This window comes from Maniola jurtina, chromosome 6, assembly GCF_905333055.1.
Source record: "Maniola jurtina chromosome 6, ilManJurt1.1, whole genome shotgun sequence".
NCBI lineage: Eukaryota > Metazoa > Arthropoda > Insecta > Lepidoptera > Nymphalidae > Maniola > Maniola jurtina.
The window spans coordinates 6,617,807-6,644,932 of NC_060034.1; the positions used below are offsets into that span (position 1 = coordinate 6,617,807).

General features: G+C 36.9%; 1 protein-coding gene across 3 annotated transcripts; it reads right to left on the reverse strand.

The window, feature by feature from the left end:
• Positions 1-12,583: 12,583 nt before the first annotated feature.
• On the reverse strand, positions 12,584-25,358 carry LOC123866376 (histidine--tRNA ligase). 3 transcript variants are annotated; one of them, XM_045907904.1, is made up of 9 exons: positions 25,038-25,358; positions 23,530-23,697; positions 22,803-23,015; positions 19,820-20,041; positions 19,187-19,393; positions 18,283-18,577; positions 17,433-17,533; positions 15,364-15,546; positions 12,584-14,619 (listed from the first exon to the last, which is right to left on the reverse strand). In XM_045907904.1, the coding sequence occupies exons 2-9, from the start codon at positions 23,641-23,643 to the stop codon at positions 14,380-14,382; spliced, it is 1,575 nt and encodes a 524-aa protein (XP_045763860.1). In that variant the 5' UTR covers positions 23,644-23,697; positions 25,038-25,358; the 3' UTR covers positions 12,584-14,379. The 3 variants fall into 3 exon arrangements, with proteins under 3 accessions (XP_045763860.1, XP_045763859.1, XP_045763861.1); XM_045907903.1 differs by lacking the exon at positions 23,530-23,697 and adding an exon at positions 24,642-24,908; XM_045907905.1 differs by lacking the exon at positions 23,530-23,697.
• Between the last annotated feature and the right edge of the window lie 1,768 nt (positions 25,359-27,126).

The window sequence follows — 27,126 nt, forward strand, 5'->3', positions numbered from 1 at the left end:
TTGGTAGGAACGCGAACATGAAATGACTTTTTGTTAGGAGGTTCGTTGTTATGTTATGTACTAAAAAAGAAATATAAACAAAAAACTATATCCACATAATGTAATTTAACTAAAACTATACATACGATAATATTATGAGCATTATAAGAATTAAATATCACTTACTTTAACGGTGAAGGAAATTATCCTGAGTAAACCAGCATGCCAGAGAGTTCTCCATAATATTCTTAAAGGTTTATGAAGTCCGCACTTAGCGAGAGTGGCAGACTATGGCCTAATGCCTTCTCATTCTGAGAGGAGACTGGTCTGTAGGTGTTCTCAGTAGTGGGCCAGTGACGAGTTGATCATGATGATGCTGATGGTGAATTAAGACCTGCAGCTGTAATTGCATTGTCAGTTAATCTGGCACTGCAAAAGTTTAGGGCTCCCCTACTTGTTTGTTTACTTTTTTATACGATAGTAAGAAAAGAAATAGTTTTCATTACCTAGATAATACCTATTTTTAAGTTTTTCTAGTATTTTAATATTTTTAAAACAGCGATTTTTGTATATTCTGACAATACGTTTCTATTTCCTCCTCTTATAAATATACTCTAGAAAGCTAAAATAGATAACTATTCGTCGAGTAAATATAGAATATCACACATAACGGTTGAATAGGCAAGCTTTTGTGAAAAAGTCTCACGTTCTATGCGCGCAACGCACCGTGTTCCGATTTGATGCGTGCCTCGCGATTTCTATTTTAGTGATGCTCCTAGTTGGTTTCCAATTTATAGTCTTTAATATTTGGAGAGTTTTTTATAGGCTACTTTTAAAATTTAATAAGCACGTCAACAAAATTTAGTATTTTACTACCTCTTCAGGAACGAGGCTTAGACCATAGGTACCTTAGCTATAGGTATCACGCGAAATAGAAATATTTTCTATTCAATAAACTTTTACAAGTACTTTTCAATCTAAGATCAGTAGTGTGATACATGAGTAATGATACATTATTGTCGGTTGTTAGATGTAGTACATCGATTGTTATTTGTTCTTCCTATACGTGTATAATTTTATACTTGTATGTGTTACAACTTAAAATAGATTGTATAATGACATGCAAATCTATTATTACTATTTCTCGGTATTGTTGATTAAATTAGCCACCGTAGATACCTAACCCCATTTGAAAAATTTAAATAAAATAGGCATACTGAACATTATCAAAATTTAATTTTTGCTCACATTAAGGCTGCTGGTGGAAGAAATATTTCCAATAGAGATAAGTTGTCCATTGTGCACTTCTTTACATTGTAAATGTTTTAGTTCAAAATTTCTGGTACACCTATTACTAGTCTATACTAACATTATTAATGCAAAAGTGTGTTTTTTTGTTAGTTCGTTCTTCCTTCACGCCCTAACTAAGCAACCAATCGACTTGAATTTTAGCACAGAGATAGTTGAAACTATGAAGAGTAACATAGGCTACTTTTTATCCCGGATAATTAAAGAGTTCCCACGGGATTTTTTAAAACCTAAATCCACGCGGACGAAGTCGCAGGCATAAGCTAGTGAATCAATAAATAAGAACTATCGATTAATCAAAGTAGCAGCTATCTACACAATAATCACAAAATTGAAAGACAATATGATATTTATCATACTTATCGATATCGATAGGTCAAGTCGACGAACTAGTCAACATCTCTATCAAAAAGTGAATAGTATTTGTCAATAGTTGTGATCGCTGTTTGGGAGGCAAACAAGGTCGCTTCTGCCCGATAGGCGTCGCCACAATCGCACAAAAGTTCACGCTCCATGCTTTATGCATTTCACGTCCTTTTACATTTTATATGCGTTAAAACAACGCTATTGATCAAAATTCAAGTAAAATATCAGATTTTTCCCCTTTACTTGTGCCTGAAGAGTGACATAAGCTACTTTCGGGGACCCCCGTAGGAACTCTCGGGATTTTTCAAAACCTAAATCCACGCGGACGAAGTCGCGGGTGTCAGCTAGTATAGCAATAAATACGTTTTGGCCGATTCAGAGGTAGGTAGATATAGAGATTAAAAAACCGTCATACTATTTTATATTATCAGCTTTTATCGACTGCAAATTCACTGACCATCAAGTCAGATTGTAGTCAAGTGTTTATAATAGACATCAAAGACCTAGGTATCTACTCGTATACATTGTATCGAAATTAAAAATTTAATAAGTAGAGTTTTAAAACATCTAGAAAACGATGAATTCATGAGTCACGAGCTTTAAAGAGATTGAAATGTTATACCAGATAGTACAATTATTTTTTTTTCAAAGAATGTTAGCCACGCTGAGAATCATGACTAATACCTACTCTCCTTTTCCCTCCAATTAACCATAAATCTTGTGCCAGGAGTGGGTACGACAATAGTGCAACGGGTGGGGTTTGAACCGCCGACCTTTCGGAATTCATTCCGCTCCTCAACCGTTGAGCTATCGAGGCTACAATATTATTGTTTTTGGCAAAGGAGACAGATAAATCTCCTACCCTGTATTATTGTTACGCATACATTATGACATGTTTAACCTGAGACGGTGGCTCACGGGCAATTACATTGCGCATTAGTCTCTCCCAACAAAAATACCCGCAATTCAACAAAAACAAACGTGAGGATTGCCTCTCAGCGCTGGTAATTTGTCAGGTGTTTCGTGGTCAAAGATTATGATGTTTTTCTTACGCTATTTTTATTCCGACTTTAAAAGTTATGTATTGGCCAAAACTAAAGACTAGAAAATTATTAAATTATTACGAAACGGACATTTTTCGGGGTTTTCTTTCAGGTTTTATTGCGATGTTCTAGCTTGGAAAAGAAACATTTCATACACTCAAAATATGATGTTCATAACTATGTACGGAACCCTAAAATTTATCACTTCTCCTTGCTTGCCGACAGCCCAGTACGCTTGTGTAAGGAACCGCCAATCGTAAATAATCTCCTCTGTGAGACAACTGAACAGTTAGGCACGGTCTGCAGTTTGGGAGATAATCTTTTTCTTTGCGCAAATGCGTGGGAACAATCCGCATCGGTGCCGTACCGTTGCTCCCGCTAACGTCTTCTTCAAGGGGAATGAAATATCTAAACGCGACTCTCTTAATGGCTCTCATTTATTCTCTCCCGAATCTCGCACTGTGCGCCCGTAATTATTGCGTTTCCAGTAGGGTTATTAAGTTTTGCTTCGGTTAAAATGAGAAATGGCGGCATTTATTCCGCGCTCAACTTGATATCTTCGCGCGCCAAAGGGTTTAAATTTAATTATAGATCGTGGTATTACGACGTAATTAATATAATTGTGGCGGTTGATAGACACATCTTATAGATTGTGATACTTTAATTTTACCTTTCCTGACATGATTGTTGTTGAATTAGAATTTCACGTAATTAATATAATTGCAGTTCGACCTATAACAGTTAGGATATGTTTTAAATATTGTTCCTAACTAATCATCTTCTCGTATAGGTACCTTCTTTACTATAAGTACCTACTACACTAGATGATGCGACTGCGTCAGCTGCGTGGGTAAGTATAGAATTTTTAACACACCGAGAAAACTCTTTGAATCTGCGGAGCAAAAAATGCTCTTTGTATTCCCAGCCAAATTGTTTGGTGGCTTGAAATAGTTACAAATATTCAAACTTTTACATTAGTCGTATTAATAAGATTAGTATAATTAGTATGGGATTTCAGTACCACGTTAAGATATTTAACCACATCAGTAACCCATCGCCGACTTACTACTGAGTATGGGACTTCTCTCAGAGTCAGAAGGGTTTGGCCATAGTCCACCACGCTGACCAAATGCGGATAGGCAGGCTTCACACACCTTTGAGAACATTATGGAGAACGCTCAGGCATGCAGGTCACCTGACAATATTTTCCTTCATCGATAAAGCAAGTGTTACGCACAAAAGTCTGAATAGCTGTTAAAGGTCAGATCCGAGGTCGCCCGTAATCTAACCCTGAAACCCCCGACTAAGAGACCGATGTTCTCACCACTAGGCTATAAGGCTTACCACATTATAAACTATACCTAAAATTCACCTTAATTAGATGTTCTTTAACAAATTAGAACTTTATGTAAATCCACGATCTTAGTAAGTAGGTACGCGCTATCGTAGAGTTTTGAACAAAGCTTAAAGTATATAAAGTTACAAATTAAATTTAGACTAAGTAAGTTCATATCAAAGTTGTACATGGCGTATTATGCAGGCTTTAGCCAAGTTGAAGTCGAAAGGCTTAGTCCCGGCGTGTTATCTTTGCAGAGTTGGGAATTTGTTAACGCCGGCGGATTCTCCTGAAATATGAGCCACAGTTTGTATCGCTGTGCGTGACAATGAGATGATAATACCTACTCGTTGAGATAATAGGCTTACCTAATCTTCATCTTAAAAATAGTAACTTCTATATTTCAAATCAGATAAAATTTTGTTTGCAAAATGTGAGGACCGCGATTTGACTTCTGTTTTTTAAAGTTCTGTTTTTGAGTTTACAGAGATAGGTAAGGAAGGTTCTCATGTTGCCAGCTTTTATAAACCTAGGGTACTTCCCGTTGACCTAGAATCATGAAATTTGGCAGGTAGGTAGGTCTCATAGCACAAGTACATTCTAAAACAGATTTTTATTTATTTTTATGTATTATAGTTTTTGATTTATCGTGCAAAATGTTGGAAAAAATACCCTAGTACGGAACCCTCAGTGCGCGAGTCTGACTCGCACTTGGCCGGTTTTTTCTTTTGAGGTATGTACCTAATTCTAAAAAATATCTAAGTAGATATACGTACCTAGTAAAACAAAACAACTGGCTAGGTCCTTTATTAATTTAATCAATCGATCGGCATGAATGTCGCAGCCGTTAAATTATCGGCGCTCGTGTTTGCGCATGGCGCGGCGCAACGTGCTCAACAAACAGCCTTCAGGTAAGTTGCAGCCCTTGTGTGTAGTTTTGCTTATTAACGAGACCAACATGGCGGACGCTTGATAAGATTTCGGTTTGTCTTGACTGGTATTCGTGCCTTGAGGCGGTTTGCGAGCATTTGGAGTTCAGGCCACTAAGAGCGCTGATCTGGAGTGTGCTTTACTTGATGGAATTAGGATAGGAGTTGAATATAATATTTTACTGTGGCATGATTAGATCTGAAAAAGAACGCACGCTTTTTCAGGGAAATTCAGGAAAATCTTGCCAATGATTTTAGAATTCTTTATTGCACACACAAACATATACATTTACAGAACACACAGAAGAAAGTATATATGACGGTGCAAAGGCGGCTTTATTGCTAAAGCAATCGCTTACAAACAACCTTTGGTGAAAGAATTATAGACCTAATAACCTGACTTATAGTTTGGTGAAAGTATTTAGGTAGTATAGACTTAGATACTTATCCTATCACAAATCGCTATACGCACAGAATCGGAAGAAGAGGAAGTAGGGATGAAAATATGGGCCGAGCACCCAACTCAATCACAAGGCGGACGAAATTAGCGCTTGTCGGCAAAAGAAGCCGAAAGGAGCTTCAATTAGACATTTTTAGGCCGCCTAGCCTATACTCTTATAATATACCTACTATCACAATACAAGTTTAATAATAAAATAACAGAGCATACGCCAAGTTATATCCCTATTCTTACACTACGTAACGCGCATAGCTTGGAGCGGGTACAAATCGCCCGGCTGCTTCGGATAACTAACACATGTTCCCGAATCATAAACAATTTCATACTCACCTCCAGATTGATACCTACCTACAAGTTGGTAGAAGGTACGCCGTTTTGCTAATGTTTTCGCTACATCGCAAAACATGGGTAGGAGGTATGTACTTATACTCGTAGGTATCACTATCACGTCTAAGGTCTTGGTGTACCTAAATTCTAAACTTTCATTTACGTTGGTTTTCATTTCAGCATGCAACAGGACAGGGCCGCGTGGTATAATATCGCATATTGTAGCAAAATCTTTTTTTTTAAATTGAATTGTAAAAACATGCCAAATTGTCCCATGTTATTAGTGACGCAACACAAATAAGTAAGACTTCTATGTATTTGAAGTAATCCAATCCAATTTGAACACGAGGCATATACACAGACCTCAGCTGGGCTTGTGGTACTTATTTATTTTTGGACCTCCGTAAAACACAGTGCAATTTCAGATTGGTTGGTAGTTGGTACAGCTACCAATCTCAAATTGCCCTATGCATGGTGGTGTGTATAGTTAACTTAACTAGTACCTACTTGTTTTGCGCTCTCGATACCTATTCTAGCGTAAATCGGCCAGATTAAAATAAAAACTAAACTAGATTAATTCGTACGGATTTGACAGTTATTTGTTCTACACCGATGTCTCTGGAACGATTTCGAATTAAACAAAATCGGGGCGATATAGATCCCTTGGGAGCGGTTCATTTCATAGCAATTAGTTAGCTACAGGCGACGGATTCGTCACGAATGAACGGATACCCCTTCTGGAAACGACTTATAGAATAAGATATTAAGTTATTGAACGCTTATCCATATTCACACTTAATCCATTTGATAATACCTGCTTATTTACCCATATCATGCCTAGTATAATCTCTGCTGATGATGCTGCGATGGCCGATGATGTACTGCGTAAGCTGATGGAAATTGAAAGACACCTGCTTAAACAGGTAGGCAACTACTTACTTTTTAAAAATACACTTACTTTTTAAATTGGTTTGAAAATACTTACGTCCTATTATATCAATAGGTACCTATAGTAGGTGACGAGAAAAAATGCAGGAAGACAGTATTTAATATCTAAGCCTTATCTAAGCAGAGTTTTCAGTCACAGCCTATATTATACTCGTAAATGCAAAAGTTAGTCCTTCAATCACGTCGTAACGGAGCGACGGATCGAAGTGATTTTTTTTTGCATAGTTATAGTTAAAGACCTGGAAAGTAACATGTTATAGACTTCATTTTATTCCAGAAAATCTGTGTGTACCTATCTTCTAGAATAAGATAATAATACATAATAAGTACCTTCATTTAACATGCAGATGTAACTATAACTTATCTAGGTTTTGCTTAATAAACGAATTTACATATATTTTTTTACATTATGATTTATTATTTGAGTGTTTATGTTTCTTACAACACAAAAATAAATACATCCTCCTTTTTTGAAGTCGGTAAAAAATCGTATCGCATCATGTAAGCGGCACCGTGTAAGAAACGACCAACTTACTCATCTAAACCGAGTTGTCGGGGAAATCTGTAACGAAACGGCCATCGAGCTAACTCTAGACAATAAACAAAGTCGAGATAAGCGAGTTGCGTCTTCATTGTTCTGTCGGGATTCGAGACAGAGGGAGATGAGGCGATTGCTTATGAAACAACTTCCCGCTGTGTTATATGATTTTTAGCGGTGTAATTTTACTGTTTTAGAATAAGCTCATATCTTCTCTTCGCACCTATGTTGTTGTATTGGAGATTAGGTACCTACCCGACTAGGTAGTAAATGGTTTTGATTTTAGCAGTATTGTTCTTTTTAACCCCCGACCCAAAAAGAGGGGTATTATAAGTTTGACGTGTGTATCTGTGTGTCTGTGTATCTGTGTATCTATCTGTGGCATCGTAGCGCCTAAACGAATGAACCGATTTTAATTTACTTTTTTTTATTTGAATGGTGGCTTGATCGAGAGTGTTCTTAGCTATAATCCAAAAAAATTGGTTCAGCCGTTTAAGAGTTATCACTAGCTCTTTTCTAGTTTTCTTGTAGAATAGAAGGTTAGATAACCGTTAGGTTCATAATATTATGTCAATTGACAAATGTCAAGCTGTCAAGATGGACGTTGCCTAGATACATAATTATTTAATGTTTTGGAAAACTCAGATACTTTGGATCGTAGGCGCGGAATAGTCCAAGAAAATCGGTTCAGCCGTTTGAAAATTATCAGGTCTTTTCGGTCTTTTCTAGTTACTGTAACCTTCACTTGTCGGGGGTGTTATAAATTTTTAATTTACACTTGTACCTAACTACCTATGTACTACAATGTACCTACCTACTTTGGGCATCGATGTACTTTGGGACAGTTGGTTTTTCTGTACATACCTATACTTTATTATTTAGTAACTAGCTGATGCCCACAGCTTCGCCCGCGTGGATTTAGGTTTTAAAAATCCCGTGGGAACTTTTGATTTCCCAGGACAAAAGTAGCCTATCCGTAATAGCCCGTCCCCGGGATGCAACGTGTTTCTGTACCACGTTAAAACATTTAAACGGATGAAAATTTTCAATCCTTTAAATAATAATTGTCAAACGTTCAAAAGCGCTCAACTTTTGAATGTTTTGAAAACTAGAATGACCAACCACTGATCCGAAATCCCTTGCCACTTCCTATTTGTAAGAAAACCAGCAGGACCTTCCTAAACAGGTTCTAATTCCTAAATTAAAGTTTCTCTGCTTAATTACTAACTACAGTTACGCAGACAACCCTACTCGATATGGCCCATCGAAAGTTCGTTTAAGTAATGTCACTATCGTCCTCCCCTTTTGGAGACGACTGAAACGGAATCATACCAAGTCCACGTGAACAAAAGGGACACAACTACCCATAATATCCTCCTTTAATCACACTTGTTTTCCAATCGCTGCTAACGATTATTGGCATAATATTCGGATTTCGGATGTCGTTTTGAAATTGCTTTAGTATCACGAGATAAGTCGTTTGCAAGTCCAATAAAAGAGGACGAGTGTCTTTATTTAGACGTTTGAATAAAACTTTATTCTCTGAAAAAAAAAGCTTCGGCATAGCATTTTTGGCCTCCTAGGCTTTATTATACTTTGCTGAAGTGTTCCTATGGGATCGGATTATTGAGGACAGTGTGAGAAAGAACCAGAATAACTGAAAGTTCAATAATTCGAGATGCTCTCTCTAGCAACTGATAAAGCACAAAGTTCATATTATACCTACAGGCTACAAACGTTGGGGTCCGAAGACCTAAGGTACCTAAGTACTGGAGTAGCGACCTCAAACAAGTCGCAGGTACCAAATGGCAGAAAACCGGTGTGAGACTCCCTGCAAGAGACCTCCATGTCCAGCAGCATCGGTCGAGACGACAAGGCTTTTGAGACAAAATATAACTAACTAGGTAGGTAGGTAGGTAGGTAGGTACCAGTGAAAATTTGGTAAACAAAAAAATAGGTTCCTGTTATAAGTTTTACGTAGCCAAATTTTTACATAAATTAAAATTCAGCCTTTGATTTAAGGTTTTCGGAAACAAAATTGGGAATGATAGGAGCGACTACTCGTGACAAAGTACCGCAAGAGCTTGGAAATTTGCAATTGCAGATTGGCAGGCAATATGCATGTCCTTCACCTAGCGTTTACTCCGAATCTAGACATACTTTATCTGTGAATATTCATAATCCAGTTGCATGAATTATTACGGCGTTACTTTCAAAGAATATCTACCCAGGCTTCATTATACCAACTGTAGTTAACAATGCCAGCCTATTAAACAAATTGCAGGTTCAAACGGCACTCGAAACTTCTAAAAGCCTTCAAATTATTTGGCATAGAAGACTGGCTACACAGGGGTCTAAAACTCCCTTGAAACATCTACAATCCACATCTATTTACCTCATTTTTTTTTAAATAAGCTATCGGTTGGCAGCAGAGAGATAAAAAAACAGAAGAAACCTGTAGAAACCTGCCTTAATTTACTAACCTACACTCCAAGAATATGGACTAAATACACTGCTTAGTAAAAGCCTAACAGCATGTCACTTTCCTTCCCACTCACATCCCGTTTTAAATTGTCATCAAACAACACATAATACAAAAGGACTTTTCGAGAGCTTACCGTTTAAATTAGTTTATTCCCCTTCACAACCACAACGAAGGGTTGCAAAATTTAAATTACAAATAAAAGTACTGAAAAATATCTACGAGTGGGTAGTGCCTCAATAACGACTTCCCTTAATTAAAGCGGAAGGGGTAATAAAGCGAAATAATCCGGAAACATGACTGGCATTATTTTAAAGACAGACGATTTTATGGAACAGAAAGTTATTATAGGTAGAGAGGTATGAGAAATCTTTAAGGTGACCTTATATATCTTAACTTCTACTTAGGGCTGAAGGCAACCAAACTGTACTGAAAAAGTTAAAAAGATTTTTAGACTAAAATAATTATCGACCGAACTTATGCTCAAATGCCCTTGCCCATGTAGGTATGTGTGCCCAAATTCCGGCCTGCCGACCCCGATTTTGCACGCATCCGTCATGGTCCAAAGCCCAAACCGCTCAACTGTGCCAGATGTGCCATATTGAAATATGGCAGGCACCCTACTGACTGTCCGACACATCGCCCCGAGGAATATTCTCTTTCAAGTACACGCCTGTATGTGACCTAAACGCCCCACTGAACTTTAGCAAATATGCAATATGAATATCTCCGATATTACCTGCCATTTGAAATTGCGATATGTATTAATAACACAAATTGTATGCAATGTTACATTGAGTAATTGAAAAGTTACGTAATATGAAATTAGAGTTTCGTCACCCAGAGTGTTTTAAAAATAACCTTTTTTAATTAAATATAAGTATCCATTTAAAAAAATATTTCTAAATAAACGCACAAGATCCACATTTATATATTTTGCTTGATTTTATGATACAGAAAACGTCTAGCATATTAAACTTACTGCCGTTTATAATTATAAACTAACTTATTAATCTTGCTTGATTCTGCACCTCTTGCTGGTACATTGTAATAGGTGTTATCATAACTGGAGTATCTACGACTACTTGGCTGATAATCAAGTTCTATGTAGTCTCCTTCTTCTCTTCTTAACTGGCCGTTTTCCTTGCCAGAATATCTCGGATCTTCATAAATCGTTATGGTCTGCTTCCTACGAGCAACTATTGGCGCATCTCTAGGTATTTCCCTGGGCATTTCTCTGGGAATTTCTCTGGGCATTTCTCTGGGAATTTCTCTGGGCATTTCTCTGGGTATATCTATGGGTATTTCAGCAACTGGGTCAGATCGAGACTCTCCATAACGATATCCGTGGCCATGTTTTAAACCATGATCATATCCTCCATCGTGACGTATGCCGTGATTATCATAGTAACCTGGAGTGTGATAATCTCTACCCCAATCCGGATTTCTTTCCCATTCAGATCGATCCCAATCTCTTCTACTATTCCAATCCCATCCAGGATCGTGATAGACTCGCGGGTATCGATGATCGCGTCGATCGTGAATTTTACCCCTGTTATAAGCACCGTGTCCGTTACGATATTTGTTATAATTTTCAGAATTATCCAAATAGGCATTTCTTCCGTAATCTCGATGAGTAATATGTTTGTCCCCAACGTCTCCGTAACGGTTGTTGGCTCCGCCGCGATAGTTGTTTCGTAAATACTGTTGACCATTATTATGGGACCCTTCATAACTTCTACCTCCTTGATTATCATGACTATTCACTCTACTATTGTATCCGGCTTGATCACCTTCATCGTTTAAATCATCAAAGAAACTGCTTTTGCTCGAAGACTCATCCTTATGGTAAGAATTTTGAAATCCTTGCTTGTGATGACCTTTTTTGTGTCCTCTCTTGAATCCATCTGTGTGGTGATCTTCAGCCTTTTCTTGCTTACTATTGGAACCTGCATACGCATCCTTTTCTGATGATACTTTGCTCTCCTGGTCTTTTTTTAGGAATTTAGCTTCGTCGTTTTCTTTCGAATATTTATTTGAATGGGTGTCTTTCGTTTCCGTATCGATGTGATGATCCTTTTCCCCCTTGTCCTTTTCCAGCTTGATCGCTTCAGATTCTTCATTTTGAGCTATATCTTTAAGATGTTCTTCCAACGCTTCCTCAAGACCTGACGCACAAACTCTTGAATTCAACAAGGAAACACACAGTAAAAATTTTAAATATCGTCGGAATAGAGAAGTCATTTCATTCCACTCAATAACTATGAAATGTGTTTACAATAAGCTATCGGCGTTAAATAAAAAAGGGTCTTACGTAAACAGTTTTATATAGATAGTACGTAGGTTCTGGACTTCGCGGTAATTGAGGCACAATGCCAGGAAACACAGAATATAGAAACAATGACCAAACATGACTCTGTCCGTGACACGATGGTTTTGAACTAAGTACGTAAATGCTAGCTTCCATCGAGGTCAGTACATCTAGTAATGTCATCTAAAGTACGAAAGTCGTAGTGTAAGAAGCAAGGCATAACTACGGTTTGGAGCGAAGTCGCGGCACACCTTCATTATTTTATAAGAACTTCAATTCTTTATTTCGAAAGATTTATTTTTTCAAATAAGCTTTTACAAATATTTTTGAATCGTCAAATGCATCTATCTTGCCATGTTATTGAAAACTAGACACAGAGGACACACAAAGAACGCGCTGCTATGCCAAAAAGTATAAAGCCACGTTTGAATTGTTAGCAATGGCAAGACGCTACGCTTTGGCTCCACTTCAATCTGAAGGTGTGCATTACACCTAAGGTGGTACTACTAATATTATAAAGAAAAGAAAGAGGACAATAGACAATCAAAATACTTAGTACGGTAAAAACGATTTATTAAATACTTTCGAATAATAAAGTAAAAGCATAATATAAACAAACATCTTTTAGTTTCGGTAACACTGAATAAAATAATGCTGTAGATTCTAATAGAATCTAAATACCTAATAAATTAACATAAAATGTAGTTTGAAAGCAAAAATATGGTACGGTCTACATAATCATGAACCTCATAACTAGTAAAAGCAAATACCCACGTAAATTATTTCGTTTACCAGATATTTTGAACGTAAAAAAAACGAAATGCATTTATTTAAAAAGGAACGTAAATTGTTAAAAGTAAATAAATAAAATATCATAACCTTAAGCTTTATTAAACTTAGCTTTATTTAGCTCCTTCGTAAACTTATGATAGCACGCACGTACGCAAACACGTAAGTACGGAATACTCCACAATAAATAGCAATAAATTAAACAATCATTTAAATTCCAGGCTCTTTATGAGATCTAGATCAAATTTTCAGGATTTTACCAACGTAGATGAATTAATTTTGACTAAAATAAACTTTATGAATAAAAAACAAGGTAACCCTTTAAATTAATAAGCTCAGCTTTTCACTGGAAACGATTTTATTTAGAAGTTATTTTTTATCTACGTACGTTTTTTTATTTTTTTACTAACTAACGCCCGGCATCATAAAGTTAGCATAAATAATACATCTATGTACGGCATGCATTACAATGCCACTCGCATGCCACTTATTGTACGTTGACAGCACTATGTTAACCTTCCCGCAGGTCCCAAGAACAACTGTTAAAAGTTTCAACTTAATCGGAAGAATGTTGCGCTCACGTATAGGTACGTTACGAACAGATCAACAGAAGATTATATTAAAGAATCGAGAGTGTTTAATAATGAAAAACGATTTTTTATTACAAAAAGTTTTTGGTGTCATCAAATAATTTGAAGAAAATTTTAAATGCTATTAATACACAAATCGCTTTTCTAACTAATATTTCACATGATTTAAAAAGCAATTTAACTTTTTAAACCAAGTGAAAACATTTTTCACAATGTAAAATTTGTACAAATTGTTTTACGGTTTTAATTCGAAATTAATTATTCCCCTCGGCAATCCTTTCCTTACTAGAGTACCACAGCCCATAGACCCATACCCATTATACGATACTTTGTGAAAAATATACATACTTGCTTTTCACATTATAGTTCCCCAAATGTAAGTTGGCCGGGCTGAAATTACCATCTTGAAAAATCCATTGAATTACCATAGACTTGAAATTTTTCATTAGGTATCTGATTTTTAGTTCCGAGAGTAAACGAAGATTGCCGAGATGAATAGTTTATCTTGTACAATGCCACCAACTCTGTTTAGGCTACAGGTGACGTCATTGCTAGTGGAGAATTTAGTATTGCTATTTAAGAAAACCAAGATAAAATGAATCAATTAAAATTTTTTCAACATAGCGAAGATTCAATATAGCATGATTATATTGTAATACTAGCTGATGCTCGCGACTTAGTTGAATTTGAATGGCAGCTGACGCGGCCCTAGTTTCAATTTCGCCCGCTTGCGTGGTGATTCGCAAACTCAGTATCTCACACTGAATGGTAGTCACAGAGCTCATTTATCAATCCATTGAAGGCTTTCTACGAAAAATTATTTTGATAACACAGTGAAGCAGCAATGTAAAACCAACCAACCTAGGTGGCTAACATTCAGTGTTAGACACTGAGTCCGCGAATCACTTAGCTGAACAGAGACAGTGGCACTTTACATAATAATGAAACTGTACATAATATTGCAATCGCTAATTTACTTATGAAGCGGTCCATTCATTTCCTTTATATCTAACACTTCAATTCTAGATTTCAGTTCGTCTACAAGGTTCGCCCTAGGAATTTCATCCTCTTTCCTAGTGGAAATGTTACGTATTTTAACCAATCCACGTTTGAGTTCGGATTCGCCTAGAATAACAGCGAGCGGGATTCCGTTTTCTTCGCAGTGTTGTAGCTGATTCAGCATTTTTGGGTTCTTTTTGTAGGACTGCTCAGTCTGTAAAAAAATAAGTTTCTTAAATTGAAGTCTACTATGAATGGGGCAATGGGCAGTTTGTCATGTAGTCATGACTGATTGCTCCAAGCTGTAATCACAGAATACTTAATAGCACCTTCCACGTACTGAAAGCTTTCACCAAGACGTTTAGATATATAGCAACTCTTGTTACAACTCAACAAAGTGCAATTTAGCTGCACAGCACTGCAGCCTAAAATTTAATAAACACCACTCTTTCTACTGCGTAAACTCTTATCTTCTATCTCTCATTAAAGATAAGATACGTAAGTTATGCGAGTGCGCTCGAAGAGACGCGCCGCCCTAGGTGTAGTTCTCTGGTCAGGAGAATATTTCATATGATCATGCGCACAAATCTGTAGTATATCGCGCGACCTTGACGCGCTGACGCATTGACATTCGAGGCACGCTCTGATTGGTCGATCGCCATGCAAATGCGTTGCAACACACCACAACCCAGGAATGAGTTGGAAGCACTTTACTTTTACTCGCACATGCAAACTGTGGAATCAACTCCAATCGGCGGTGTTCCCACTAGAATAGAACATGGGGTTATTCAAGGGGGCAGACCAACAAATTATTGAAAGGCGGACAACGCATCGGCGGTACCTCTGGTGCTGCAAATGTTCATGGGCGGCAGTAATCACTTAACATCAAGTGACCCGCCTGCTTGTTTGCTCGCTATTTTATAATTAAAAAAGAAAGCTTAATAAGAACACTACGAACCTTAATTCCAGCTTTCCACAGCTCTGCGCATATCTTCATCCTTTCTTCGAGGAAGTTTTTCTGCGCGGACGCGACGTACACATCGATGTCACTCGTCCGTACACTGATGTCACCCGCGGCTAACTTCGCTTCGAGCACCGAGAATATGCGCTCCACTCCTATACTAACGCCTACACAAGGGACCTGAAAATAATCATCACCATCATGAATCATTATCAACCCCTCGCCGGCTCACTACTGAGCACGAGTGTTCTATCAGAATGAGAAACTGCTTGACATTGAAAATAATAATTAGTAAAGTAAAATATTACAGTTGGCACGTATAAAACCTCTGGGTACCAATAATTACGTTGTACACACTCTCTAAACTAAACTAAATTAGGATATCTAAGTATAGTCCTTTATTGTACATGCCTAGTGATTCGCTAACTCTGTACCTATCTATCACTAAATGATAGCCACCAAGATCATTTGATTATTTTTAATCCATTGAAGGTTTTCTACAAATTCTAGGGTTGCGTATTTTTCAATTAAACGCTGAGTGAAGCAGCACCAACCAATGTCAAATGAGCTTGGCGATGTTAGTGTTAGACACTGAGTTAGCGAAATCGAGTTTTCGCTACTACATGTGACTGAATAGGTATGCTAAAGGCGTTCAGCGCATAGCCGTAACGCAAATTTTGACTATAATACTATCAGGCAATTCACTATACTCAAATTACTGATTATTTCAAAGCTACAATTTGTTGTAATTGGAGGCTCCAATGCAAATAGTGTTTTAGTCCATTTTTGTCATTTTTAGTGGCAATAGAGATTTTTTATTTGCGTAATAGGCTTGCGCTTGACGACAATCTAGACAATCCTGGTTTAGATTGGAGCATGCTTGCCTAGAAGATGCCTAAAAGAAAATGTTATTTTGTCTTTTACAATAACTTTGTTAGTTATTAATGAAGTATATTAATAACTAACAAAACTACACTTATTACAATATATTCGTTTGCACATCATATAAAAAATTGTACAGTATTATAACACAATTTTAAATTAAGGTTTTGTGACTTATCCCTTTTTGAATTGGAGCCTCCAATCGGTGTAGTAAAAGTGGATGTGGTATTACGCAGATGATTATGGGGTGCCTACAGTTTGATTCATTTTACGTAACATAATAATTACGATAAGTGAAAACGAAATCAGGCAGTCGCCGGCAGCTAACTGGCAGTTTCCAAATACATAGATACGCATAGTTAAATTTATATTAATAACGTGTATTGCAACATGAATACTGATTACGTAATATATTATTTACTAGTAAATACCCACAGTTGGCGTCGATTTAGGTTTTAAGAATCCTGTAGGAATTCTTTTATCCGGAACTATGTCACTCTTTGGAGTCCTTAACAGCATACATGCAAAATATCACGTTATTTGCTCCATTGCGGCCTAATTGAAGGACAAACCAACCAACACACTTTCGCATTTATAATCTGGATTAGACGTGACTGAGTCTATGACTATAGTACTCTAATTCCGTGGTTTTTATCGAATATTCAAAGTCAAAATCAAAATCATTTATTCAAAGTAGGTACAATTATACTCCTTTTGATGGTCGAGATTGTTAAATTTGTACGATATAGTGGTAATAATTAATTACGTAACTTAAAACTAAAGCTACGAGGGTTCCAAACGCGCCCAAGTCTGCGAAGAGCTATTTAATTTGTGATGTTATTAAAATATCATTCTTTAGCTTCCGACCACAAATAGACTGCATCTGCGTGTACTAATCTTTAAAAAATTCTGTTTTCTCGTAGGACTAATATTTTTCTAGAATAAAAAAAGCTTATATCCGATATGTACCTACTACGGACGCAAGCTAGCTCTATGATGTGTCATGTGAGTTGATATGTATTGAATATTGATTCAGCAGTTTCACTTGTTGAGTCGTACAAAGATATCAGACAGGCCGATCGACCAATACACACTTTTACATTTTATAATATTAATACTGTGATTGACTATTTTTAAGATGTATTTATTATGCATATTAAAAAGTTGAATTATTAATATTTTACCTGTTTGTTTTTAGAATCGAACATCCCAACGAGGTTATCGTATCGACCTCCGCCTGCTATCGATCCAACAGTTTGGTCCTCGTTGCCGATTTTGATTGGCTCTGAAAATTAACAAAAGCTGGTTAAGTGCGTATCAGAATTTGCATAAGGCAGGGTTCCTTAACCTTGCTAAGTTGCTAGTGGCTTAAAACTTTAGCGGTCATCATTTTTTAAACGGTGGTTTTTTTAAACTTATTAAGTAACCTCATGATGATTTTAAAATACGTATTGAACAAAGCATCGTAGTTTTTTTCGACTTAGATTTTCATGTTTAGACGGTACCTAGACTTTTGTTTTTTCAATATATAAATGTTTTCCGGTTATAGGTTTCAATAATAATTATATCAAATACCTTACAACTCTATAGTTGATTCTAAAAATCTCTGACACACAGACAGACGGACCGACAGATGCATTGAACAAAACAATAAGGGAGATTATTTGGGGAGTCTGGGATTCGATCCCGGCACGCACCTCTAACTTTTCGGAGTTATGTGGGATAAGCAATAAAATAGTGGTAGATCATTTTGACGATTCAAAAGCACTTGTAAAAGTTTAATTGAATAAAAACATTTTAAATTTTGAATTTTTTTTGAATACCACTTGCTTTAACAGCGAATGAAAATATCGTAGAGAAACCTACATGACTGAGAGTTCTCTGTAATTTTCTTCAATGCTTCTTGCCTTAACTTAAAGTCTGCCTGTCCGCACTTGGCCAGCATGATGGACTATTGCCTAAACCTTCTCTTTGTGATAAGATCCATGCCCAGTAGTAGGCTGGTGTTCTATGACGATGGTGAAATAAACTTACGTGTTAACACAGCCTCATAAATAACTCCTGTATAATAATCCAAGCCTCTCGCGAGGCTCAAATCGAACAGGATTTTGTCCTTAATTCCAAACAGCTCGCAATAGTGAAGCAACAGCTTGATGCCTTCTAGTCCCTCGACCGCGCTCTTGCTTTTAGATAACTTCTCGTCCTGTAATAGCTTATCTGCCAACTCTGTTCCGCCATTGAGGCGCACATATTCGCCAATACGGTCTGCCGCTTCGGGCTGTACCCCTTTTTCATTTATCATTTCAGTACGGACTTCTTCCCATGGGGACTAGAAAGAAATATCGATGCTATAGCAATGAATCACAAAAAATATGCTACTACAATATTTTTTTTCCATTACTAGTTAGCTCTTGACAGCAATCTCATCTAGTGGAAGTAGATGTACCTAGTCTAAAATAGAAGCGGGATAGCAGTTTTAAACCCTTAAAAAATCCGTTATGGGTATTGGAACACTAAATTACTTGGTGGCACGGCTTTAAAGGTAGGATGATAAGTATAGCCCCACTGAAGCGTCCAACCAGAGCAGACCAGAAACAATTTAGAAATTGTAAAATTTAGAAATTGTAAACTTTCTACATTGCCCCAGCCGGGAATTGGATCCAGAACCGCCCACTTATAAGACCTCAGCGCCAAATAGTTACCCGGTCCAAAACATTCGTAGTTAATTGGCTGTGATAGTTGGACAGACCAACCAAACAGATGCACAAGTGATCCTATAAGGGTTCCGTTTTTTTCATTTGGATGTATGAACCCTAAAAATATCCTGTTCTCTAGTTTGCAAGATATCTCTTTGCCAAAATGCGTCATGATTAGTTCAGCGGCTAAGCCTTGATAAAGAAACCAATACACAGGTACATAGATTAGTGTGGATTCCTACCTTATCCAGTTTATCAACTGTAGAACAAGTGGAGCGAAATTTATCAGCAGGTACGCCACACGCCTCGAACATTCCGTCGAGTAACCTTCTGTGGTTCACTTTGAGGACATACTTGCCGATGTCTAGGGCGTCCATTATTTCCGTAACGACCAAGAGGCACTCTGCGTCGGGGACCATAGGATCGTATTGTCCCGCTATATCGAAGTCCTGGAAAAATATATGAATTACTAGCTAATATGCCTGCGATTTCGTCCGAATGGATTTAGGTTTTTAAAAATCCCGTGGGAACTCGTCGATTTTCTGAGATAAAAAATAGCCTATGTCACTCTCCAAGTCTTTAATGTTAAGTCTTTAATGTATAGTATTTCTATACCCATGCAAAAATCACGTTGATCCGTTGCTTTGTTGTGACTGAAGGACAAAGCACTTAAACCAACAAACAACGCTTTTAAATTTTAGACCGCAGCGCTATTGCATGCTAGTAGCTATTGCTTATATCCCTACCCATATTCGACCCGATATCGGATGACTCCGATCGCCTTTTGTTGCGATTTGCATCAGAAACAGAACACTAATGTGTTTGCACCTTTACAAGACAATTTTCCTATAATGGGGTAAAAAAATTAAACTTACACATTGATAGAACTCTCTATACCTCCCTCTCGTCATAGCGGGGTTATCTCTTCTGTAAACTTTGGCAATGTGATATCTTTTCAGTGTATTAATCTTATTCATTGCCAGGTATCTCGCTAGAGGCACTGTTAAGTCATATCGTAGGGAGAGGATCTCACCGCCCTGGTCTTTTAAGTCATATATCAATTTTGAATCTTCTCCATACTTTCCTGTTAAAACTTCCTGTAACAGATGACGACAAAATTAAATATTTTTTATATTAATAAAGTAATATTTGCACAAATATTTCTACGGTACCTAATTTCACAAGTGTTAAGAAAATAAATACCGTTCCGCTAGAATAGTGCATAAAACTAATGATAGTGCAGCAGTAGTCAGAAATATCAACATCGAAGTTGTTCAAGAATACTACTAGGTACTACCTAGAACACTGACAGTTGGCCTTATACTCAACATGCTATGGAGCAAGCTATATTAGGTCTCTGAAATTAATGAAATGAATCTGAAATGAATGAAAGCTATATTATGTCTCTGAAAGACAAAATCCGTAGAAGAACCAAAGTAACCGACATGGCTCAACAAATTAACAGTGACAGTGGGCAGGCCATGTCTGTCGCAAAACCGATGGGCGCTGGAGCGGAAAGCGCGTAAAAGCAAGCGCAGTGTGGGATGACCTCCAACCCGCTGGACTGACGATTTTAAGAAGGAAGAGGATGAGGAAGGCGGAAGTACTGTGTGTGATCGCGCATTGATGAAAGGCTTATGTCCAACAGTGGACGGCCGCAGTTTAACTCAATCAATAAAATAATAATTATTGATTGAGTGGTCAGATGTTGGATCCGAAACTTCCTATATTTTATTCGAAACAATAAGAACGAGTTCCAACTTCAATGCAAAAGTATTACGAGGTTGCTGACGATGCGCTGGGTCCGCGACCTAGTGCTCTAGCCTGCATAGCTAGTTTGCGATTTGAATCGCAAGTAATTTAAGTAACGTTACCGTTGGAATACGTGACTCGTGCTGAGTCTTTGAAAGCCAGTTGAATTCAAAAATAGGTCATTAAAAGCAATCTGGTACCTATGGCCGAAATCGGCGCTATATCCAAATACTTAATTATTTTTTTGCATAATATTATAGATGAATAAAAATTTAAATGTAATTTTTTTTGGGTTCCCTAATATTTCTAAGAGAAAAAGAAGGAACCCTTATAGAATAACTTCATTGTCTGTCTATGGATCATATCTGTCCAGACCCGACAAGAGAATCAAAACCTATAGGGTACTTCCCGTTGACCTAGAATCATGGAATTTCGCAGGTAGCAATGTCTTATAGCACAACTAAAGGGAAAAATCCGAAAACCGGTACGTATATCTTACATAAGTACCTAAGTACTTACATCACAAAAAAAAATAAAAAAAGATTTTTTCGTTCGATGGTACGGAACCCTTCGTGTTCGAGTCGGACTCGTTGTTGATCAGTTTTTTTAGTTGAAATTTCCATAAAGTGTACATAAAACACTATAATAAAATTATGAATGCTATATCCGAAGTTGCTATAATATATGCGAGCGAATTTCTTATTAAATTGTATGCTAAGTTCAAGGCGCACAGGTATTATGTCGCTATTACCGAACACTATTTATAAACAAAGGCGTCTAATATATATCTATATAATATGTATTATGTATAAGTAGGTATCTGTATGTCCGTCGACCCTCAAACCGATCCTCAAAGGAGCTTGCAGAACATCTTTTTTGTTTGAAGATGGTAAACAAAATACGCGAAGAATTCAGAATTTACTACTTCTTAATTATTTTTAAGATTGGATAAACACAATGGGCAGCGATAGTGATGTGAGACGGCGCGCGCAATGCGGTTCTAGGCTATTTGTTGTAGGCTTGCGGCAATATAAAAACACATTCTGTGATAATATTAACTCTCTACCTATTACGGTTCATGAGACACAGCCCACTGATAGACAGACAGACAGACGGACAGCGGAGGTTAAGTAACAGGGTCCCGTTGGCACTCTTCGGGTGCGGAGCCTTGAAAAGCTATATCCGCGCGGACGAGGTCGCGGGCATCATCTAGTGAAAAGTATAACATTGGCAAACCGGCTAGCAAAAGCCTAGAGCTCGTACTGTCGATAGTAAATAGTGAGCGGAATTAGACTTGCGGAAAAGGATACGTCACATTCAAGGCCAACTGTGCGAAGTTGCTCGCGAATTTTTCGATTGGAACAAGAATATAGCCAATAGCCATATATCACCGTTACATTTAGATTGATGTAGGTAAAAGTTCAATCAATATTATGAAACTGCACATATCTGAAATTTGATTCGAATTTCACGATGGCTTCGTTGAGGAAAACTGTGTGAATCTAAAACGGGTACAATTTAAATGCTCACCAAAATAATTTTTAGACCCTTACAACAAAACTTATGAATTGAGTAACGTAAAGTTACCCTTGTGAATTATTTATGTGATTAATGTCAATAATATGTTTTACATTTAATTGAAGGAAGTTGAGTAGACTTGGTCATATTTAATATTATAACTAGCTGATACCTGCGTCTTCGTCCGCGTAGATTTAGGTTAGTAAAATCCTGTGGGAACTTGTTTCTTTCTCTAACAATTAGTGGGTTAGTTTCTAAATCACCACGATTAAGGAATGCAATTCTTTACAGTGTCAGGGTTGAGGAGTTGGATAGCCAGTTGAATGTACTTTACTTGGTAGGTACCTCGAATATCGATTTATAACCGACAGTTTCTAAATTCCATCAGTTTTGGTAATCAGGTCTCCTGCAGCATCAAGATTGAGTAATTACTCAACCTTCTTCTAAAAATTTAAAATAAATTGGATTCCAATTAGAATCCAATTTGTTTATCCGGCAGTATCGCAAGGTTTCTTTATCGAAAAACTTTACACAAATCGGTTCAGAAATCTCGAAGATTTTGGTCTACATAGGTAGAAAAACACATACCTTCAATTCAAACACAGGTGTATCAATACACTCTGCGCCATGTTTTTTGAACACTGTAATAATCTTCTGTAACACATTATTCCTGATCGTCATCTGCTGGGGATTGTAATCCCTTGTGCCTTTTGCAGTTTTGAGTACAAACTTTGATGGTGCAGCATCTTCAGACCCCAGCTGTGCCTTTAGAGCGAGCAATTTTGATACCTCTTCTTGAATCTAAAAACAACATGTATGTAAAAATACATGGCTAATGTCTAGTAATCACTACAAATAAAGATTGGTTTAAGTTATATAAACTTTTCATTATATTGGCATTTATGTGGTGGTGTAAAGAAAATTTAAAGCAATAAAAATTCAATTTGCTTTTGATGCAATTTATAACATTACAAACACATACAAACATGTTTTACTTTATTATTTCATTCATATTATGTAAGTATCTAAGTACTTTCTTGATTATTAATTATTATTTACCTTAACACATAAAATAATTGTTCATAAAAGATATTGTTCAAGATGTGTTAAAATAAATAATACATTGTTTCTAGATAGCAAGCACCAATTTTCGAAACTTCGAAAAATAAAGATGAACTTTGGAAGTAAATGTTTCAAATGCAGTGTACCTGAATATTCAAAATACGTAAAAAAGCCGTAAGCCTTAAAAAAGTGCATTGAAGAACATCTAATTAATTGTGAGTTTCTACATCTAAAAGCAGTAACTTCCCAATACCTTGCAACAAGACGTTGTTGTAATAGTTTTTACATGATCACTTCTTTGTACCAAGTTTCGTAACTTGTCTATGGTTGATAGATTTCCTAAGAATCTGAACACTTTATAAATCATGCTTCAGTGACTTTCCAAGCTTCTATTTACAACCAATATGATTCCTCGTCACCACTAGTGTTAGTACCGGAAATAAAAAAGAACTTTTTAAGTAAATTATAATTTATTTTTTGTTTGTATGTGGTAACGAAGTAACCATATGTGGAGGTTCAAACAGTCAAAATATTGTATTATACTGTTCATAGCATTTGTGCTAGTTAATGTGAGATTTACTATGAAAACTTAAAATGTATTGTCAAATATTTTATTGTAATACAATTAAAAACACTGAATAAAACATTCAAATTATAGTATTTATTCATAACTAGCTGTTGGCCGCGACTTCATCCACGTCCGCGGGAACTGTCTTGGATGGATTTTCCTGTCTGTCCATGGATTTTCCCAAAAAAAAAAATCTTTCATATAAACCTCATCCTAACAATTACAAACATAACAAAATGAGAAATTTCCAAATTGGGTCAATCATTGTCAAGTGACCAAGAAAAATTCATTCAATTCCAAGAAAAGAGGGATTCATTTTTATATAAAAAAAAAATCTAGGATGCAATCCAAATATTGTGATAATTATATTTATACAGATAAATTTGTTGACTAATGTGTAATACTTTTCTATTATGTGATTAAAGAAAGGGGATCACTAGCCTCACCAATGAGGAATATGATGCAAAAAGATAGAGGTGAGACAGGGAGCTAAGACTGCTCAATGCAGAACTAGCAATTAATCTTTAATGCCTATATGCTTGGCTAACATTTTACCTCTCTTAGTAAATCTCAACATAACCATATCAAACCAAAAGCAAAAATTCTTTCATATTTACCCAAACTACACAACTACTAACCACAGCAGTGTCCAAAAACCCTAAAACCATTGCCAATTGTCCCACCATACCTGTTACATTGCATAGACAGATTGGGAAGTGTAGCAACTTTGCAGCTGCCACTGTGTGACAGATTGGGATATGGATTATGGACACTGTAGGGATTAATAAATCACAAACCTGTATATCAAAATTTTTCCTGTTGCCCTTTATTGCATTTACTATATCATGAGATGGATGAATAATTGGAAACAAAGCTATCTCTGAGTCACTGAAGCTCCGCATATGGTTCCACCATCTCTTTAAGTGAGGGTATTTTTGGAAATCTAAATTACTTTCTAAGTTGTAATGTAATTCAACATCAATTTTACTAGGCACATAGCCAGATATATAACTGTACTCAGAGAGGTGTCTATTTATTTTTCCAAGATCTTGACTTGATTTACCCTATAAAATAATTACCTCCGTTTAGTGACGGCATGATGCAATAACATGGAATAGTTCAATCTTACCAACAATACCTACTTATTGAATAGGTATCATAGAAATTTTATGGATTAAATTGAATATTCTAACCTTTTCACTGGATTCCTTCGCTGCTTTCAACTTCCTCACCAGATCGCCTTGCTCTTTAATTTTTTGCAACAAAATATCTTGAGGCTCAGCCATAGCAACAGGAATTTATGAATGAGAAATGTGGTACAACAAACTTTGAACGTAAGATCACAACGAACTCAAGGCTAGGTCAAGGTAATCTAAGATACTACAGTACTCTTTACTAACTGCAAAATTATTGCACTATCAATTTAACCTCTCGTCTCGGTACTTTCATTTCACTTGCGATTTGCGCAAAATTCCAACCTCTGGCTCTGCACCACATTTTATATAAATGTCAATATGTCGATGTCAATGTCAGTAACTGTCAGCTGGTGGAAAAAAAACTTTTAGGAACTGTCAACTGTCATGGAAATATTGTCTATGGTCTAGTACAGAAAAAACGGGTAACATTGATATAGTAGCGGAAGTTTTTAGGGTGCCATTTAAAAAGTTTTGCGAAAAATGTGATATAATTTTGTGAAATTAGGTTTTCCTAGAAGTTTGCAATACAATAGAAAATAGGAACCTGTAGGACACTATGATGTTTAATGAAGTTAACAAGATGGATTGTGGTGATAGTATAAAATATTAATCGGTGGTACGTGGGTCATTCTACCGAAACGCTATATTTGTGTTCGCTTAAAATATATCGTAGCTCCGTAAATTTGAACTAATTTTAAAACCTAATTATTAAATTTCATGACCTTCTTTAACATATTAAATAACTATTTTTATAATTAAATATTAAATTTTACTTTATTTCAGTGGTACAGTACGTGATTACTCACGTCCTGTAGAATGTTCGCGACATAGGATATAATATTGACGTGTCTCTAAAAATTATTTAGAAAGACTCTACATGCATGGCAAATTAATTATTGTGTAAACTATATGATAAAGAAAGCACCAATAAAAATAGTAAAAAATCTCACTTATTATTACACAGTTAGCCGTGCGCAGCGGTCGAACGCGGTCATGTAATTAGTTAGTGCGTGAATGCGTACCTACCGAATCGTTTGTTAAATAAATAATTATTATTGTTAAAATGACGAATCCTTGTAGCTGTAAAGTCATAATAAATGAATTATTGGCGTACCTACAGTGTAAACGCAGCTTAATGGATGAAGTTGCTCTTATACAAGTTTGTTTATCGGGTTTTAAGGAATCAGATATCGAAAGTGCAAAGTTGGTTCTCTTTGAGGCTACCAAACAGAGGATCACCAGGAAAAGAGACGTAGAACAAAAGAAGACGCTAAAGGAGATCGTGAGAATCCTTAAGGAAACAGATCCTGAGGATCTGCCCATTTTCGTGGCGAAAGATCTGCACCGACTTCCACCTGTGACATTTGACCACGTTGACGCCACAGCATTATTAAAGGATCTGTTGATTTTGAAACAAGACGTGAACACTATTAAAACCAACTACGTGACTTCATCTCATCTGGACGAGCTGAAAACCCTATTTCAGCCGAAAAATCTAAACGAATACCCGAAGTTGAGGGTAGACGAAAAATTATCTGCGCGACCGCCGCCGGTGATATCGAAAACGGTTGGAGCAGTGACGCCCGCTGCCCCGGCCCCTCCTCCGTCCGACCACGCCTCCACGCCGCGGCCGCCGGCGCCTCATTGCGGCTCGGCGGCGCCCGCGCCTCCGCGGGCTCGTGAACACCGAGTCCGTCAAAACTCCGGGGCCGCTGCCTCTGCCACGCTACAAAAAGGAGGTAAACAAAAGGACAAAAGGCAAGTGACCCTTATTACTAGTAGCCCGAACTCCAAAAGCCTCTCGAGCTTTTTTGACCCAGAAGGCGGTTTCGAGACCGTTACTAACAAGAAAAGACGCAGGAAAAACAAACCTAAGAACAACAAACCTACTCAATCGATAGGATCTGTAAAAAGAACTGGGACAGCTGTTGCATCGAGTAATATTAAGGTGGCACCACGATTGACATACATCTACGCGTCCAGATTCGATTCGCAAACCACCGACAGTAATATCACAGATTTTCTACTAGAAAACAACGTCGAGCCTGTAAAGGTTGAAAAGTTAATTCAATTCAAAAAGTCTAAC

Bases quoted from the DNA above. Each gene is read 5' to 3' on its own strand.
- LOC123866376 (XM_045907903.1), bottom strand. From the start codon at position 25,130: ATGGCTGAGCCTCAAGATATTTTGTTGCAAAAAATTAAAGAGCAAGGC. The intron at 17,534-18,282 runs GTAAGTTTATTT...GTTAATTTTCAG, and splicing joins TTATGAGGCTGTGTTAACAC to AGCCAATCAAAATCGGCAAC. The intron at 15,547-17,432 runs GTAAAATATTAA...GATTATTTTCAG, and splicing joins TCGATTCTAAAAACAAACAG to GTCCCTTGTGTAGGCGTTAG.